The following is a 17,070-nucleotide window of genomic DNA, read 5'->3' on the forward strand; positions in this document are numbered from 1 at the left end:
AACACCGGGCCCCCGTCCGGGCCCCGAGGGCGCGCAGGGGGCGGGGCTGCGGGCATCCGAGACCCCGCCCCTTCCTCCGCCCGGCCCCGCCCCTTCCTCCGCCCGGACCCCTGCTCCTCCGCGCGATGCCGCGCGCGCCCAGGTGCCGGGCCGTGCGCGCCCTTCTGCGGGCCAGCTACCGGCAGGTGCTGCCCCTGGCCGCCTTCGTACGGCGCCTGCGGCCCCAGGGCCACCGGCTTGTGCGGCGCGGGGACCCGGCGGCCTTCCGCGCGCTGGTGGCTCAGTGCTTGGTGTGCGTGCCCTGGGACGCGCAGCCGCCCCCTGCCGCCCCGTCCTTCCGCCAGGTGGGCCGTCCCCGGGTAGCCTGGGCGGGGCCGGCGGGGTGATAGCGGAGGGGGTGGGGGAGGGCGTCCCCGTGTCCCCAGCGACTCACGGATTGTCTCCCGCAGGTGTCCTGCCTGAAGGAGCTGGTGGCCAGAGTCGTGCAGAGACTCTGCGAGCGCGGCGCGAGGAACGTGCTGGCCTTCGGCTTCACGCTGCTGGCCGGGGCCCGCGGCGGGCCGCCCGTGGCCTTCACGACCAGCGTGCGCAGCTACCTGCCCAACACGGTAACCGACACGCTGCGCGGCAGCGGCGCCTGGGGGCTGCTGCTGCACCGCGTGGGCGACGACGTGCTCACCCACTTGCTGTCGCGCTGCGCGCTCTACCTGCTGGTGCCCCCGACCTGCGCCTACCAGGTGTGTGGGCCGCCACTCTACGACCTCCGCGCCGCCGCCGCTCCTCGGCCCACGCGGCAAGTGGGCGGGATCCGGGCGGGCTTCGGACTCCCGCGCCCGGCCTCGTCGAACCGCGGCCACGGGGAGGCCGAAAGACTCCTGGAGGCGCGGGCCCAGGGCGCGAGGCGGCGTCGTGGCAGCGCGCGGGGACGACTGCCTCCAGCCAAGAGGCCCAGGCGCGGCCTGGAGCCCGGGTGGGATCTCGAAGGGCAGGCGGCCCGCGGCCCGCCCCGCGTGGTGACACCTACCCGAGACGCTGCGGAAGCCAAGTCTCGGGAGGGCGACGTGCCCGGGCCCTGCCGCCCCTTCCCTGGCGGCGAGCGGGGTGTCGGCTCCGCGTCCTGGCGGCTGTCACCCCCGGAGGGCGAGCCGGGTGCCGGAGCTTGCGCTGAGACCAAGCGGTTCCTTTACTGCTCCGGCGGTGGCGAACAGCTGCGCCGCTCCTTCCTGCTCTGCTCCCTGCCTCCCAGCCTGGCCGGGGCGCGGACACTCGTGGAAACCATCTTTCTGGACTCGAAGCCCGGGCCGCCAGGGGCTCCCCGCCGGCCGCGCCGCCTGCCCGCGCGCTACTGGCAGATGCGGCCCCTGTTCCGGAAGCTGCTTGGGAACCATTCGCGGTGCCCCTATGGCGCGCTGCTCAGGGCGCACTGCCCGCTGCCGGCCTCTGCGGCCCCGGCGGGGCCAGACCATCAGAAGCGCCCTGGTGCGGGCGGCTGCCCCGCAGAGAGGCCGGCGGCTGCCCCCGAGGGCGAGGCGAGCTCAGGGCGCCTGGTCCAGCTGCTCCGCCTGCACAGCAGCCCCTGGCAGGTGTACGGCCTCCTGCGGGCCTGTCTTCGCCGCCTGGTGCCTTCCGGCCTCTGGGGCTCCCGGCACAACGAGCGGCGCTTCCTGCGGAACGTGAAGAAGCTCCTCTCCCTGGGGAAGCACGGCAGGCTCTCGCAGCAGGAGCTCACGTGGAAGATGAAGGTGCAGGATTGCTCCTGGCTGCGCGCAAGCCCAGGTGAGGCACCCGGAGGAGGGGGCGGGGGCTTCTGGTAGCTCCGCACCTCAGTTCTCCACCTCTGACCCCGTCTCCCACCCCGCTTGCGTGGATACTGGACTTCATGGAGGTTCTGGGCCTGGGAAGGGGCAGTGGAGGGGGGGACTCGCAGATGGCAGGTGGGGCACCTGGAGCCCCGGTGGGCATGGCTGCGGGGGTTCATCATCCCTTTCTGACCTCAAGGTTAGCTGCCTTGAGCGATGCTCCCTGATAGAAGTGGGAACTGGGCTGAGAACCCCCGTGGGTGGGGTTGGGAGGTAAGGCTCGGGGTTCCCCAGCCAGCTCTGGTCAGCCGTCTGCAGACCCAGTGAGTTCTACTGTGCGTCCACCAGGCCAGGGCCACTGGCAGCCGGTACGAGAGGACTGTGTCCTTGACCGAGGCCCCGGGCTGGGCGGGCACAGAGGGGAGAGCTGGCTGCCAGCCGGGTCCCAGGACAGTGGGCAGCTGCTGGGGTGCAGCGGACTTTCTGTGAAGCTGGGCCTTTGGGGTCCTTCCCTGTGTGGCGGTCTGGGTTTGATGTGGGGCTCCTCCCGTGCAGCCGCCACCCAGCATGTCCGCAGGGCAGAGCCAGGAGCGGCAGGGCCAGCCCCTTCTGTGCACTGCCCAGTCTGAGCCCTAAACTCCTGAGAGCCTGGCATCTGGAGGGAGGTGATGGCTCGGCCCCCTCGTTGACCCGTGCGCCAGCTTTTCTCGTGAGCGTCTAGTGAGTCTCTTTACCGTAGAGTCTGTTTCCCTGCCTCCCCACGAGGCGGTTTCCGTTATCTAGTGTTTAACTTCAGCCTCTCCTGTCCTGTGAGGATGCATAGCGTAGGTGTCAGGTCGCAGCGCTGAGTCTTTCTGATCGCGTCTGACCGTCTTTGCCGCTTCCCTGCACTTATACTTCTCTGTGCTGACCGGCGAGCCTGGGTGCGTCTTTCTCATCTTCCCGATTTGCCTGCTTTTCCTGTGTCTTTATTCCGTTTCCTGATGTGCATTTTTTCACGTGTGTGTGTGGGTGTCTCGTCTAGAATTAGATTTGTGTTCTCTGTTGCCCTCGGGGTGGTTTCCTTCCAACTGTAGCCTCTCGTGTTGGGGTCGGATCACAGTTGAACTGTCTCCCGGCTCAGCCAGCCGTGGCTCAAGTTAGACGTTGCTCTCCCTGCTCCCTCGGTCAGTGTGGGCGTGGCTTCACCCCTCCTCTTTCCTTCGCTGGCTATTCACCGTCCTGCCCCAGACCCATCTCCGGGCCCCCTTCCTTGTCCTCTGAACCGGTTTCGGCCGGTGAGGCCCCGGCTCTGTTGGTGCTGAGGCCCCTGTGGCACAGCGTAAACCACAGAGGGCCGCGGGGCGTGTGTCCGGAGCCGGCAGCACTGGGCATTCCTCAGCCTGCGACCGCCTCTGCGTGCCCCCCCTGTGTTCAGCCTGCAAACCCCTGGGCATTTCCAGCCCCTGCAGCCCTGTGGCAATGCCTGAAACTGCAGCGCAGCCCCCCCAAGCCCCCCGTACGGAGAGCAGCCCCGGCTCCCCCAGTCTGCATGCGCAGGGACAAGTGCTGGGGCTCCGGGTCCACGTTGTCCGGCAGGAACATACGTGAGCGCCATGCCTCATTCAGAATCTTACAGTAGCCACAAGAGGAAAGTAAAAAGAAAGGGGAACCTCATTTAAAAACATTTTCTATCAAAGCGCAGAGATCCGGTAGCACCTCTTTAGCCCGTGACCCGGGGAAGCTCCTTGCTGAGTTACCCGCCTTCTCCTGTGCCCCTGCTCCGAGTCGCCGTGGACTCAGAGGCCGTGGGCAGCCATCCTGGCCTGCGGTGGGCAGCGTGGAGGGTGAGCACCGGTGTCTCTCTTCGCAGGGGCTCGCTGCGTGCCTGCCGCGGAGCACCACCGGCGCGAGGCTGTCCTGGGCCGCTTCCTGTGCTGGCTGATGGGCGCCTACGTGGTGGAGCTGCTCAGGAGCTTCTTCTATGTCACGGAGACCACGTTCCAGAAGAACCGGCTCTTTTTCTTCCGGAAGCGCGTCTGGAGCCAGCTGCAGCGCCTGGGCGTCAGGTACGCAGGGGGACGCCCGCGCCCGCACGCTCGGACCCACCTGTCTGACGCCGGCCACTGGGGGTGCTGGGGGCACCGTGAAGCAGGCTACCCAGGGGCTGAGTGCCTACACGGCGGCCACGAGCTCTGTCCCCACCCGCCATCTGTGTCCTCTGTGAAGGCCTGGGTGGCTGTCAGTGGACGGGGACCCAGCCGGGACGGGTTGGGGGGGCCGCCTGAGACACGAGCTGGGCCTGTCCAGGCGCCCAGCGAGAGGGATCCCAGCTGAGCGTCTGGGCAGGGGAGGTGCTCTGGGTCAGGAGCAGAGCTGGGGTCCCCGAGTCAGGAGCTAAGTGGGGGTCCCCGAGCACGTGGGCCAGGGTCCCCAAGTCACAAGTCAGGAGCTAAGTGGGGGTCCCCGAGCATGTGGGCTGGGGTCCCTGAGTCAGGGGTGGATCAGGGGTCCCTGAGCACATGGGCCGGGGCCCGTGTCCTCCGGCATCTGGGGAGCCTCTGGAGGCCCTTACCGTGGGTCTGACTGAGGGTACCCCATTCAAGCATTTCCTAGCATGTAAACTGAAGTGGGCAGCCCGGCTTTTCTTGTGGGGCCCCTGCGGCCTGTCCCCTACCTGGTGGATGCTCGAGTCCCACCATGGGCTTCCTTCGGGGCCACCAGCCTGGGGAGCATACTCCCCGTAGTGGCCAGGAGGTGGGAGGACCCCTGCCCATGCCTGTGGATGGTTTTAGGGTGAAGGCTAAAGCTCAGGCTGGTCCGTGGGGAGATGATTCTGCTCCTCCTGGGGGTTCCACCAAGCACCCCCTGCCTGTTCCAGGAGGAGGACGTGGGGTCCCTGCCCAGCAGCCTCCTTCAGACCCCAGAAGCACTTGGTGGCCAAGCTTCCCACACCCACTCCAGACCCCAGGGTCTCCCCAGCGAGCCGTCCTGTCCAGTCCTGGTCAGAGCTCTGTCCACCAGGAACCGGGCATGCCGGTCATGAGCTCTGCCCGCTGCATGGGCATGGACGCCCACCAGGCTGACCTGCCCTGGCTGCCCGCGGGCACCTCTGTTTCAGACAACACTTAGACCGTGTGCGGCTTCAAGAACTGTCAGAAGCAGAGGTCAGGCAGCACCAGGAGGCCAGGCCGGCTCTGCTGACATCCAGGCTCCGTTTCGTCCCCAAGCCCGGCGGGCTGCGGCCCATCGTGAACGTGGGCTGTGTTGAGGGCGCCCAGGCGCCGCCCAGAGACAAGAAGGTCGCTGCTCGCGTTGCTCTGGGCAAAGTGCATTGAAACCCAGGCCCAGTGGCTGTGGCCAAAGTCCCAGGGTGTCTGGGGGCTGCGGTGAGGTCCTGGGGAGCCAGGGGGCGTGGCCGGAGGACTCCTGGATCCAGAGAAGGAGCTCCCAGTGAGGCCTGTCCTGCGGGGTGCCGGCCCGGCTCTGAGACCCCGCTGTGCCCCCCTGGCTCCTGGAATCCCCTAGGGCAGGGGGGCAGTGTGCTCTCTGGGTGCCGGGGCAGAGGGGTATGTGACGTCTGTCACCAGCCTGCCAGGGTCCCCAGGACCTCACCCCTGTGCTTGGCCCCTGTGACTGTCCCCCCGCACCACCGCCCCCCCCCCCAGCCACCCCTGTGTCACCAGCAGCTCCCGCCCCTGCCAGAGCCCCCTGCAGTGATTGGGGTGATTAGTGACAAAGAGAAGCCATCACTATTGGTGGGGGCTTGTCCACGAGCAGTGAGGCATCGCTCACCCGCTGTGGGAGTGTTCCCCCAGGAGGCAGCGTCCCTCTTTGCTGGGTGGGGGGACCAGGTGAGGAGAGGGACCCAGCGTGTGGCTGGTTGCTATTTCAACAACTGGTGTCCGTGATCCCAGGATAGGTCCCTGGGGACACCCTGGGGTCTGAAGTGGGCGTGGGCAGCTTGGCCACATGGTCTTTCTGGGGTCTGAGGGGGGCTGGTGGACAGGGGGCAGCAGAGAGCAGGGGACCTGCCCCTTGTCCCTGGGGGCTGTCTGACCCCGAGTCCCCTTGGGGACAGCCCCTGGGGGCTGTTTGACGCTTGGTGACCCTTGGGGATGGCCCCTGGGGCGGTCTGACCCCGAGTCCCCTTGGGGACGGCCCCTGGGGGCTGTTTGACGCTTGGTGACCCTTGGGGATGGCCCCTGGGGCGGTCTGACCCCGAGTCCCCTTGGGGACGGCCCCTGGGGGCTGTTTGACGCTTGGTGACCCTTGGGGACGGCCCCTGGGGCGGTCTGACCCCGAGTCCCTGGCCATCGCTGCTCAGGTGACACTGTCGTCTGGGCTGGGCCTGCAGGTGCAGCATCTCAGCTCACGGATCAAGACGCTGTTCGCGGTGCTGAACTACGAGCGAGCTCAGCGGCCCGGCCTCCTGGGGGCCTCGGTGCTGGGCATGGACGACATCCACAGGGCCTGGCGGGCCTTCGTGCTGCCCCTGAGGGCCCGGGGCCCAGCCCCCCCGCTCTACTTCGTCAAGGTGGGTGCCCGCTCCCACCCCTCTGGAGAGAAGCGGGCCCGCAGGTGAGCCTGTGGGCCCGGCGCAGCTGATGAGGGGAGTGGCCACCTCCTACAGCCCCGTGTGCCGCGACGGGCCACCCCTGGTGGAGCCACGTCCATGGTAAACATGACTCGCAGCTTCTCCTGCGAGCTGCAAGACAGGGAGGGGCCTGGCTCCCAGGGCAGAGGCTCTGTGCCTCTGGAGTACTCTGGGAGTGCACCCCACTTCCCCGGGGCTCCTGCCCTCAGGGATCTCCTCCAGGGAAGGAGAAACCTGCTCAGACCCCAGTGCCGGGTGCCCTGTGTCATGCCCTGGTTGTCTGGGACACCAGCCTGCAGCTCAGAGAGGGCACGCAGGCTAGTCCTGGGGGTGCTCAGAGTCCAGGGCTGTGGGGTGTCTCAGAGAGAGCCCATGGAGGGCAGGGATGGGGGTACTGGGTCTCCCCATCCCTCATGTTCGATTCACCCCAGCATCCGCTGATGGCAGGTCAGGACCAGCCGAACCCAAAGCTCGGGGTTAGAAGTGAACGTGTCCTCAGGCCCCTGTTCCCGCATAGGTGGACGTGGTGGGGGCCTACGATGCCCTCCCCCAGGACAAGCTGGCAGAGGTGATCGCCAACGTGCTGCAGCCGCAGGAGAAGACGTACTGTGTGCGCCACTGCGCCATGGTCCGGACTGCGCGCGGGCGCATGCGCAAGTCCTTCAAGAGACACGTAAGCCCCACAGGCCGGTGCAGTGCGGGGCGGCGGGGCGTGGTCTGCGGGTCGGGGGGCGCACGCTCAGCACTGTGGAGCCCCTAGGACTACTCTTACCGGTATTCCCGTCCGGTCCGCCCCTCCCCTAGGCCTGACTGCACGTGAGCTGCGCAGAGCGGGGGACCCTGGCGGCAGCAGAGCCACACGGGTGTCCTGAGGTGTCCCCGTGGCCACGCAGCAGGACCGTGTGTGTGTCCCGTGGCGGGGAGGCGGGGCGGGAGGGCGTCCTGCCTGCGACTCGGAGGCTGCTCTGCCTTCTGCACGCACGTGCCTCATGGGGTGGGTGGGGCACTTCTCCCCCCAGGGATGGGGATCTCAGGCCAGGAAGGGCTGGAAGAGGACGCGGGCGCTGGGTGGACCCCGAGGCCACGGGGGCTCCTAGCGCTTGTCCCCCGCCCAGAGCAGCGTGTGTACCCGGAGACAGACGTGGGTGGGCTCCCGGGAAGCGCTGGGGAGACAGACGTGGCTGGGCTCCCGGGAAGCGCTGGGGAGTGCGCACAGAGAACCTGGGCCCAGGCACCGCTGAGCGCGTTTGTGAGTCCAGGGTGTGTGATGCAGGGAGCTTGGGGGGATCTTGGGCGTCTGACACGGGTGAGGCAGCACCCGCAGGACGCCCTCCAGGCCCCCTCCTCCGACAGGCAGCAGGCTCACCCGTCTAACCTTGTGATACATGCAAGCAAGCTCTCCGGTCCGGTTTCGGGTGTCTGGGGCCATTGTGGCGGCCTCTGATGCTACTGGGTGAGGCCCGGCCTTCCGCGGGGTGGGCGTTTGCTGCTTCGTGCCCGGATGTGGATCCAGGCGGTTGCCAGCACCACTGTGATGCGCTGTTTGTGGAGACAAACCCTCGTCCCAAATCCCGTGGGTGGATTCCAGGCTTGTGTCATTTTAGGAGACGTCGCCCGAGAGGTGCCAGGTGCGGTCCTGCGGGCCTCAGGGGGTCCAGCGGGCCGTGTTGGGGGCCCGGAAGGGCAGGGCTGCAGCATGTGGCCGGGCAGCCCGGTGGGACCACACGGGCCCGTCTCTGGGACCAGGTCCGGTGGACCGGGCTCTGGGCACCTCATGTGTCAGCTGCCGGCTGGCATGTCCTCTGGGGGAATTGGGGGGCGCCCGTCCAGTCTCCCCACGTGGGGCTGTCTGTCTCCTTTGTCGTCGAGGGGATGAGCCCATGTTCTGGGGACGCGCCTCTGGGCGGTCGTGGATGCTGTCTCAGCCTACCCTGCCGTTGCCGTCGCAAGCGAGTCTCTTTGAACAGATGTTTTTCATTTTGACGGACCCAGCTTCTCTGCCGTTTTGGGCTGAAACCGTGTCGTGCCTGCGCCGCCGCCTGCTGGCTGCCTGACCCCAGTGCTGTCGGGATGTTTGTTATTCGAGCTGCCTCATTCAGGCGGGGCTGATTTATCTTAATTAGTTAATTAGGCTGCCCCAGATCTTAGTTCCAGCGTGGGGAACGTGAGTCCCTAACCAGGGACTGAACCTGGGCCGCGGCCTTGGGAGCTTGGCGTCGTGGCCCCTGGGTCGCAGGGAAGTCACCAGGGTCTGTTCTGAGCCCGTCTTTGCTCCAGGCTGGGCTCTTCCAGGCCCGTCTTCTGGCTCACTCGTCTGCGCATTTAACCAGGCCTTAAGTTCGCTGGCCTGTTTTTCAGGTTTAGAAGTTGTTTTTTCTCACAGGTTCCCGGTCTCTGGTTAAGTCCCTCTGCTTTGCCTCTGTTTTGTTAGCAGTGTTATCTTGACTGATTTTAAAAATTCCAGAAACTTGGCGCCTCCCCAGCCCCCGGGCAGGTTTCTCGTCTGTCTGTCCTGTGAGAGGTTTTGGTCACACCTGGGCCTGTTTTTCCACAAAGTGCCAGACTTTGTGATTAGGAACGTTAACGTGTGGGTTTGTGAGTTCTCTTCCAGGGTGGGTGGTGTTTCCCTGACAGTGGAGCTGTGACCTGAGTCCTGCAAGGGTTCGTTGTGGACAGCGTGGCGTCTGGCCTGCCTCACTTCCCCTTCCCCCGTGTCCACTGCGAGGGGCCCCCGGGCCCAGCCCCCTGGCTGCTAGGACCACGTGCTCGGCTCAGCGTGGCTCCTGGGGTGCCTGAGTGAGGGCCCTTGCTCTGCAAGCTCCCCCGGGGATGCCGTCAGTCCTTGCTGCTTCAGTTCAGTTCAGTCGCTCAGTCGTGTCCGACTCTTTGCGACCCCATGGACGGCAGCCCGCCAGGCCTCCCTGTCCATCACCAGCTCCCGGGGTTCACCCAGACTCGTCCTTGCTGCTTCATGGCCCAGGCCTCCCTGTCCATCACCAGCTCCCGGGGTCCACCCACACTCATCCTTGCTGCTTCATGGCCCAGGCCTCCCTGTCCATCACCAGCTCCCGGGGTCCACCCAAACTCGTCCTTGCTGCTTCGTGGCCCAGAACCCCATAGTCTTTCTGCTCAGTGGATCCCGGCCTTGGGGAGAGGTCAGGGGAAAGCAGGATGCACCCCGAAAACCAAGACCCCAGTCCGTCTGTGTCCGCACCTCCTGGGCACCCCCGGCGGCCCGGCATTTTCTGCCCGGTCACAGTGGCCGTGGCCAGCCCCCCAGGTCTGACCCCCGTCCTGAGCACCCATGCTGTCTGGGGTGGGGTGTCCATCCGCCTCACCCCGTCCTCGGCCAGCAGGTGTCCACCTTCTCGGACTTCCAGCCGTACCTGAGGCAGCTCGTGGAGCATCTGCAGGCGATGGGTTCCCTGAGGGACACCGTGGTCATCGAGCAGGTGGGTGTGGGCGCCCGTGCCTCGTGGGCTGGCCAGTGCAGATGCGCCCCTGCCTTTGGGCACCTCCTCCTGCTCCCGGGCCTCCTGCACCCCTGCCGTCCGTGGCCCCTCTGCGCTTTGCTGCCCGTCTTCTCCCTCCATTTTGGCCTTGAGTACACAAGAACGCGTGTCCACCTCCTCCAGGAGGGCAGAGGGCTTGCCCCACAGACCCGCCCCCAACTCAGCCCTGTGGGGACGCACTTCCTGCATGAGCAGATTCCCCAGCGGGGCCTGGGCCCTCGGGGCTCCCTGCCGCCTCCCTCTGGGTGTGGGCCCCTTCCCCCGGGCCACATGCCGGCCCAGAGCAGCGTCCACTCCAGCCCCTTGCCCGCCTGCCTCTGCAGAGCTGCTCCCTGAACGAGCCTGGCAGCAGCCTCTTCAACCTCTTCCTGCACCTGGTCCGCAGCCACGTCATCAGGATCGGGGGCAGGTAGGTCTGGGCCCCGCCTGCCCACTCAGTGCCCAGGAGGCGCCCCAGCCCCATGGCCAGGGCGGCCGCACACGGCCCTCCACTTACGGGACGTGCTCGAGGTCAGAAGGCAGCTGGTCATTCTCTTAATGTGTGTGAAACCACATCTGCTCTGGTGGCGTCCATGTGAGAGCCCTCTGGGTCCAGGGGTCGCAGGGGTCCAGGGGGCTTCGGGCTCGTGGCCACGGCCGTCTCAGGGGTTGTGAACGTGCTCCAGGCTCAGGAAACTTTCTGCCTAAAGTATGTACCTTCGTTATTATTACATTCCAAGTAACTACAATGCTTATGGCAAGGCAGGTCCAGTAAAATATAAACTCGCACATACTCCTGGGGAGGCACGCGCGCCCACTGCACCGAAGGGCGAGTTCTGACGAGAGCACAGGTCTGCACACGCGTGGACATGGCACCAGGGGGAGGAGATCCTTCTCTGCGTGAAAGGCCTGGAGCCTGACTCCTCCCCAGGGCCACCACCCCTCGTGGAGCGGGGTCGTGCCGCGTGTGGCCGGGCTGGCGTGTGGCAGGGCTTCGTGGGGGGTGTGACGAATGTGTTGATTCGCATTCCCCCAGGTGGGAGTGGTGTGTGCACACCTGTGTGTGCGTGTGGCTGTGTCGGTGCATGTGTGTGTATGATGTGAACGTGAGGCTCGCCGTGGCCGGCCCACCTGCTGACCACATCCTGCCCCCCAGGTCCTACATCCAGTGTCAGGGGATCCCCCAGGGCTCCATCCTTTCCACCCTGCTCTGCAGCTTCTGCTACGGGGACATGGAGAACAAGCTCTTCCCTGGAGTCCAGCAGGACGGGTACAGCCTCCGGGCCAGTGGACGCAGCCCCGTGGCAATGGGGATGCCCCATGGTGGCGGGTGCGCCCCCATGCTGGCAGGCACAGGCCCCGTGGCGGCAGGCGTGGCCCCCGTGGCGGCAGGTGTGGCCTTGTTGGGGCCCCTCTGTTTCTGGTCTTGGGTGCAGGGGCTGCTGCACAGGGCTGGGGGTGGTGCTCAGCAGGCCTCGAGCAGGGAGTGAGCATGGCTTGCAGCATGGCCAGGGCATCTGGCCGGCACTGAGCCCGTCTGCTCCCAGCCCAACTGCTGGGCCCTGCTCGTCCCAGCCGGAGCCAAATCCCACGGACAGCGGTCTGTGGTTGGCTTCTCTGGAGAAGGTCACTTTATTCACGTCCGGCTGAATTCAGACATTAAGCCTTGCACCGTTCACCAGCCCCCGGGAGGACGCTGTGTGTGGGCATACAGCGGTGTGTTCAGGGTCTGCCCTCATTGTGGGGTCTCTCTGTGCCCAGGGTGCTTCTGCGCCTGGTGGATGACTTCCTGCTGGTCACCCCTCACCTGACGCGGGCCAGAGACTTCCTCAGGTGAGGTCCCCCGTGTGTGCTTCTCTGCACGCGCCTCCCAGCACACGTCCTGCAGGCGTGTGAACACGGTCCTCCCGTGCATCCCTGCGCCTCTGGGGAGCGTCCTACGGCACAGTCCCAGGGCTCCAAGAGCCTGGCGTACAGTCCCAGCGTCCACTCACGCTTCAGGGCTGGTCCTTGGGGCGCCTCTGCCACCAGCCTCCCTGGCCCCTGATCACGAGCAGCAGGTCGCTCCGCAGAGCCGGGCCGTTCCAGCCTTGCGCGGGGGCCCACGGTCTCAGCCCACCCTCAGTGGCCTGCCTGTCTCTCTGGGTGACGCTGCCCAGCGCCCCCGAGACACCCAGTGCGGCCCTGTCCGTCCAGTGCTCACACGGCGCCCGGCCTCAGGACGCTGGTGCGCGGTGTGCCCGAGTACGGCTGCCAAGTGAACCTGCGGAAGACGGTGGTGAACTTCCCCGTGGAGCCCGGGGCCCTGGGCGGCGTGGCGCCCCTGCAGCTGCCGGCCCACTGCCTGTTCCCCTGGTGCGGCCTGCTGCTGGACACCCGCACCCTGGAGGTGCATGGCGACCACTCCAGGTGAGTGACAGACCCCGGGCCCTGGGGGTCAGAGGCCACACGGTGGGCAGCGGGGACCGGCTCTCCAAGGCAGCGGTTTTCTGAGCGTTTTTCATGAAAGGAAACCATGTAGCGGACTCGGGCACGAGCGTGTTCCCTGGGGAGGCGTGTGGCTGTGACCTGGAGAGGCAGGACCTGCCAGACACGAACCCCAGGTCTCACTGGGCTCTGGGGTTCGTGGTCCCCTCTGGTCCGTCGGGGACGGAGCTTCGGGGCACGTGGTCGGCTCTGTAGGTCCCTCCCCGGCCGATCCCTCCTGCGGCCTCTCCGGGGCGTGTGGACGCATCTGCGCCCCCAACCCCCATGTGGTCACTCTCTGTGTTCAGCGTCTCAGCGTCTCTTCCTGGGGCCCCCGTCCCAGTGGATTCAGGCCCCCCTTATGCTCTCTTTGACCTTAGTCACCATCTCAAAGGCCTTGTCCCCGAACGGTCGCGGGGGCGGGGCTCAGCCTGTGAGTTTGGGGACACAGTTGAGCCCCTGGCGGCCCTCTCCCCTCCCCCCGCCCCGCCCTGGGATGGTGCAGCGAGCCCCAGGCTTTACACAGACGTGGAGGCCCGAGGAGCAATGTGGATGCAGGCGTGTCCTCTGCTCTGTGAGTAATGAGCAGTTTCAGGGCACTGCTGGATGGGGCTATCCTGTCCTGTGGTGCTAGCCCAGTCCTGCTGGGGAGCTGGGGTCTGCCCCCGGCCCCTCGCCGGGCGTTCCCTCGTGGGGCACTCCCTGGAAAGACGCAGGGGCGGACGCTTTCCGTCTGCGGTTCCGTGTGTCCACCTGCTGCTCCCGACACCCCCTCGCGTGTCCACACACCGGCGAGTCGTGACCCGCCCACTGTCATGCCTGGCCGCCTGTGAAGCTGTGACCGTGTGGGGGACAGGCGGCCTTCCTGGCCAATCAGTGTAGCCGAGGGGCGGGACATCCAAGTGTGGGTCAATGCAGGGTGGACACACGCGCTTCCCAGGACCCCATCCTGTCTCACAGTTACGCCCGGACGTCCATCAGAGCGAGTCTCACCTTCACCCAGGGCTTCAAGCCTGGGAGGAACATGCGTCGCAAGCTGTTGGCGGTCTTGCAGCTCAAGTGCCACGGGCTCTTCCTGGACCTGCAGGTGGGGGGCGGGGCCGCGGGGCACGGGGGCAGCTGGTACCCCATGTGTTGTAGATCCTGGGGGGGTGGGTGTGGGTGCACGCCTGTGTGTGAAAGGGCATTAGTCATCACACACGTGTATGTATGACCAAGCGTGTGGGTGTGCGTGTGTACCTGTGTGTGAAAGGATATAAAGGGCATTAGTCATCACACACGTGTACGTATGACCAAGCGTGTGGGTGTGCGTGTGTACCTGTGTGTGAAAGGATATTAGTCATCACATACATGTGTGCTCGTGTACGTATGACTGAGCATGCGGGTGTGTGTGTGTGCCTGTGTGTGAAAGGGTATTAGTCATCACATGTGTGTGCTCATGTATGTATGACCGAGCATGTGGGTGTGCACGTGTGTGCAGCTGTGTGCATGCATGTGCCCACAGCCCTCACCCCGCTGTCCTCGCCTGGCCCCTGCTTGTCCCCTTGGGGCCGGGCCTTTGTGGCCCTTGCTTGTCCCCATGGGGCCTGGGCCGTCGTCCGGCCAGGCTCCCGCCCTTACCCTTCCCGCGGGCCTGGCTGCCTCTGAGGGCCCCGGGGGACCTGGTGGGTTTCTCGGAGAGGCCGTGGGGTTCTTACCAGGGCGACCCTTTCTCCTGCTCCGCTTGATGTGGCCGTAAAGCAAACTCAGGAGCAGTGTTTTCTCCTCTTTTCTTTCTGAAGGTGAACAGCCTCCAGACGGTCTTCACAAACGTTTACAAGATATTCCTGCTGCAGGCCTACAGGTGCGTCGGGGAGGGGGGCCACGCTGCTCCCCGTGCGAGGAGGCAGCCTGTGTCCTGGGGTCCTCGTGCACCCCGGAACGCTGCTCTTCCCCAGGGAGCACTCGGGGGCCAGGTCCGTAGGGGTTGGGGCGGGGGGAGGGCTGCAGGGCCAGGCAGGGTGGGTCAGGGAGCAGAGGGCGCTGCCTGCGGTGGCCACCAGCCCTCAGGTGCCCCCAGGAGGGGCAGCGGGAAGCCGCACCAATCAGCGCAGACCAGCTTCCGGAACATTCCCCTCCCTGGGGCCATGTCCGCCTCCAGGAGCTGAGCCGGGGCGCAGGCAGCTGACCGTGGAGTCCGGGGCTCACCCACCCATAACCGGGACCCGAGCCAGGCTCAGCCTGAGCGGTCTCCGTGGAGCCCCTCGCGGGGCGTGGGGGGCGTGTCCTGACGGGGCCCCGCCCCAGGGGGCGTGTCCTGACGGGGCCCCGCCCCCAGGTTCCACGCCTGCGTGCTGCAGCTGCCCTTCAGCCAGCCGGTCGGGAGCAGCCCCGCGTTCTTTCTCCAGGTCATCGCGGACACCGCGTCCCGCGGCTACGCCCTCCTGAAAGCCAGGAACGCAGGTGCTCGGGCGCCCGGGGCTGAGGGCCCGCGGGGGGCGCGGACTTGGGCTGCACGCCCCCCACGCTCCGCGGTTGAGCCCCTTGTTAGTGGAGGTTTCTTGGAGAAGTTGAAGAAAACATCTCCGTTGTCAGAATTCCCCGGGCTCCTATCGGGGTGGCTCCTGAAACAAAATGGCTATTTTACCACCCCCCCCACAACATTGTCCCCAAAACCGCACTGATGCTCTCCACCTGCAGGGCCCCCGGTCTCCCCGGCACAGTGTCGGGTGGGGCCTCAGTCTCCTGTGTCCCCAGGGGCGTCGCTGGGGGCCAGGGGCGCCTCCGGCCTGTTCCCGTCTGAAGCTGCGCAGTGGCTGTGTCTCCATGCCTTCCTGCACAAGCTGGCTCGCCACCGTGTCACCTACAGCCGCCTGCTGGGGGCCCTCCGGACAGGTGGGTGTGGGCGGACACAAGGCAGCCTCTTCGGGCAGGTGGGTGGGCCCAGGAGTCCCCAGGAGCCGGGGTCACAGCCCTGCCCCGCCCAGGGCACACCCACCCCGGTCCCGCCACCTCTCACTGCCCTTCTGGGGGCCTCTGCTCCCCGCGGCGTCTGCCCACCAGCCCCCTACCCGCGTCCCCTCAGGCTCTGCCCAGCTGCCCCCGTGGTCCCGGGCGTGATGGGTTGTCTCCCCCTGCTGAGGCTCGCATCCCCAAGCCTGCCGGCGCACAGCTGGCCCAGCATGGGTGCCCGCATGGCCTCAGCGGTGTGCCTGGTGAGCGGCGGTCTCTGGCATCCCCCACGAGGAGCTCTGAGTCCAGTCCCTCCACAGCCCGAGCACGGCTGCACCGGCAGCTCCCGGGGCCCACGCGGGCCGCCCTGGAGGCGGCGGCCGACCCCGCCCTGACCGCGGACTTCAAGACCATCTTGGACTGACTGTCAGCCCTGCCCACAGCCAGGGATGGGCTCCGGAGCCCACGGGAGGGGCCCGCTCCACGGCGAAGCCTGGGCCCCCCCGAGAGCCCCGGAAAGGGGGGCCGGCCCCACATCCTCACGGGAGCGGGGCCACTGCCCCGTGGCTCTCCAGAAACCATCCATCACCAGCGGCTGACCGCCGGGCCCAGCGAGACGTGTGGGAGAGCCTGGCGGGGTGGTCAGGCGTCGGAACAGGGAGTTGGGGGGGTTGTCACCCCTCTCCCCTGCCCTATAGCGAGGACACACATCTGTCCAGCAGCTTGGGGGGCGCTCGGGGGCTGAGTGGGCCCTGCCTGCTGTTGACAGTGCACCTGCGCCCCGCCCAGCCCTCGGTCCACGCCTGCCTCCTCCACCCGCTGAGCTCGAAGTCCAGCCTGCTGGGCCTTCCCTGCAGTCAGCTGTTGGGGGCCCCGCCGTCCCCCATGCCCGCCTGCCCCCCTGACCTCCGCGGGCAGCTGGTCCCCACCCAGCACTGGGCCGGGGTCATCTGCGCCTCCTCCTGTCCCCTACCCCCACGTCACCGTGGCAAAGGAGGCCAGCGAGCCTCCGCCTTCCATCTCCACAGCTTGTTGCTGTTTTTCTCTGGATGTTTGTATTAAAGGGCATGTCCATCAGTACCGGCTTCTGTGGTTATAAAAATGTACACCCGCGGGGTGTCTGATGCTCCCGGGTCCCTGGCCTGGCAGGAGTTGGAGGGGGGTATCCTGGGGGCAGGGTGTGGCTGGAGGAGCCAGGGGACCGGAGAGGATGCCCCTCAAGGCCGGACCAGCGCCCACCCTGCCTGCAGCAGCCTGGTCATGCCCTATGCACACTCGGGAGACGGTGGACACAAACATTCCGAGGTCTAGGACCCCTGACCCTGCCTGTCCCTTCACAGCAGGCCCTGGACTCCTCGTCTCTCCAGAGGGCCCGTGGAGTGGACAGCGCAGGCCATGGACACGGGTCCAGGCGTGGGCCTGGCCCTCTCCCAGGGTGCTTGTCCCCTCACCTGTCCCCACTAGCGGGACCTGGGCAGGCGGACGGGCTTGGGCAGCAGCGCCTGTGCCCGCGTGGGCTGCCCCCCGTCACCCGGGTGACCAGCGCCTGTGTGCCCGCGTGGGCTGCCCCCCGTCACCCGGGTGACCAGCGCCTGTGTGCCCGCGTGGGCTGCCCCCCGTCACCCGGGTGACCAGCGCCTGTGTGCCCGCGTGGGCTGCCCCCCGTCACCCGGGTGACCAGCGCCTGTGTGCCCGCGTGGGCTGCCCCCCGTCACCCGGGTGACCAGCGCCTGTGTGCCCGCGTGGGCTGCCCCCCGTCACCCGGGTGACCAGCGCCTGTGTGCCCGCGTGGGCTGCCCCCTGTCAC

At 67.0% G+C, this 17,070-nt stretch overlaps 2 protein-coding genes across 3 annotated transcripts in view; one reads left to right on the forward strand and one right to left on the reverse strand.

Moving 5' to 3' along the window:
• Nucleotides 1-16,340, forward strand: TERT (telomerase reverse transcriptase). 2 transcript variants are annotated; one of them, XM_055554675.1, is made up of 16 exons: nucleotides 1-344; nucleotides 450-1,776; nucleotides 3,652-3,847; nucleotides 4,900-5,080; nucleotides 6,136-6,315; nucleotides 6,893-7,048; nucleotides 9,732-9,827; nucleotides 10,211-10,296; nucleotides 11,023-11,136; nucleotides 11,628-11,699; nucleotides 12,087-12,275; nucleotides 13,293-13,419; nucleotides 14,114-14,175; nucleotides 14,650-14,774; nucleotides 15,069-15,206; nucleotides 15,584-16,340. In XM_055554675.1, the coding sequence occupies exons 1-16, from the start codon at nucleotides 126-128 to the stop codon at nucleotides 15,685-15,687; spliced, it is 3,372 nt and encodes a 1,123-aa protein (XP_055410650.1). In that variant the 5' UTR covers nucleotides 1-125; the 3' UTR covers nucleotides 15,688-16,340. The 2 variants fall into 2 exon arrangements, with proteins under 2 accessions (XP_055410650.1, XP_055410651.1); XM_055554676.1 differs by lacking the exon at nucleotides 12,087-12,275.
• SLC6A18 (solute carrier family 6 member 18) overlaps nucleotides 15,849-17,070 on the reverse strand; it is a 20,665-nt gene continuing 19,443 nt past the window's right edge. The window contains exon 18 of the mRNA XM_055554834.1: nucleotides 15,849-15,893. Within this exon, the coding sequence (XP_055410809.1) occupies nucleotides 15,849-15,893 (45 nt within the window). The remainder of the gene's footprint in view (nucleotides 15,894-17,070) is intronic.

Source organism: Bubalus kerabau, chromosome 18, assembly GCF_029407905.1.
Source record: "Bubalus kerabau isolate K-KA32 ecotype Philippines breed swamp buffalo chromosome 18, PCC_UOA_SB_1v2, whole genome shotgun sequence".
NCBI classification, from domain to species: Eukaryota; Metazoa; Chordata; class Mammalia; order Artiodactyla; family Bovidae; genus Bubalus; species Bubalus kerabau.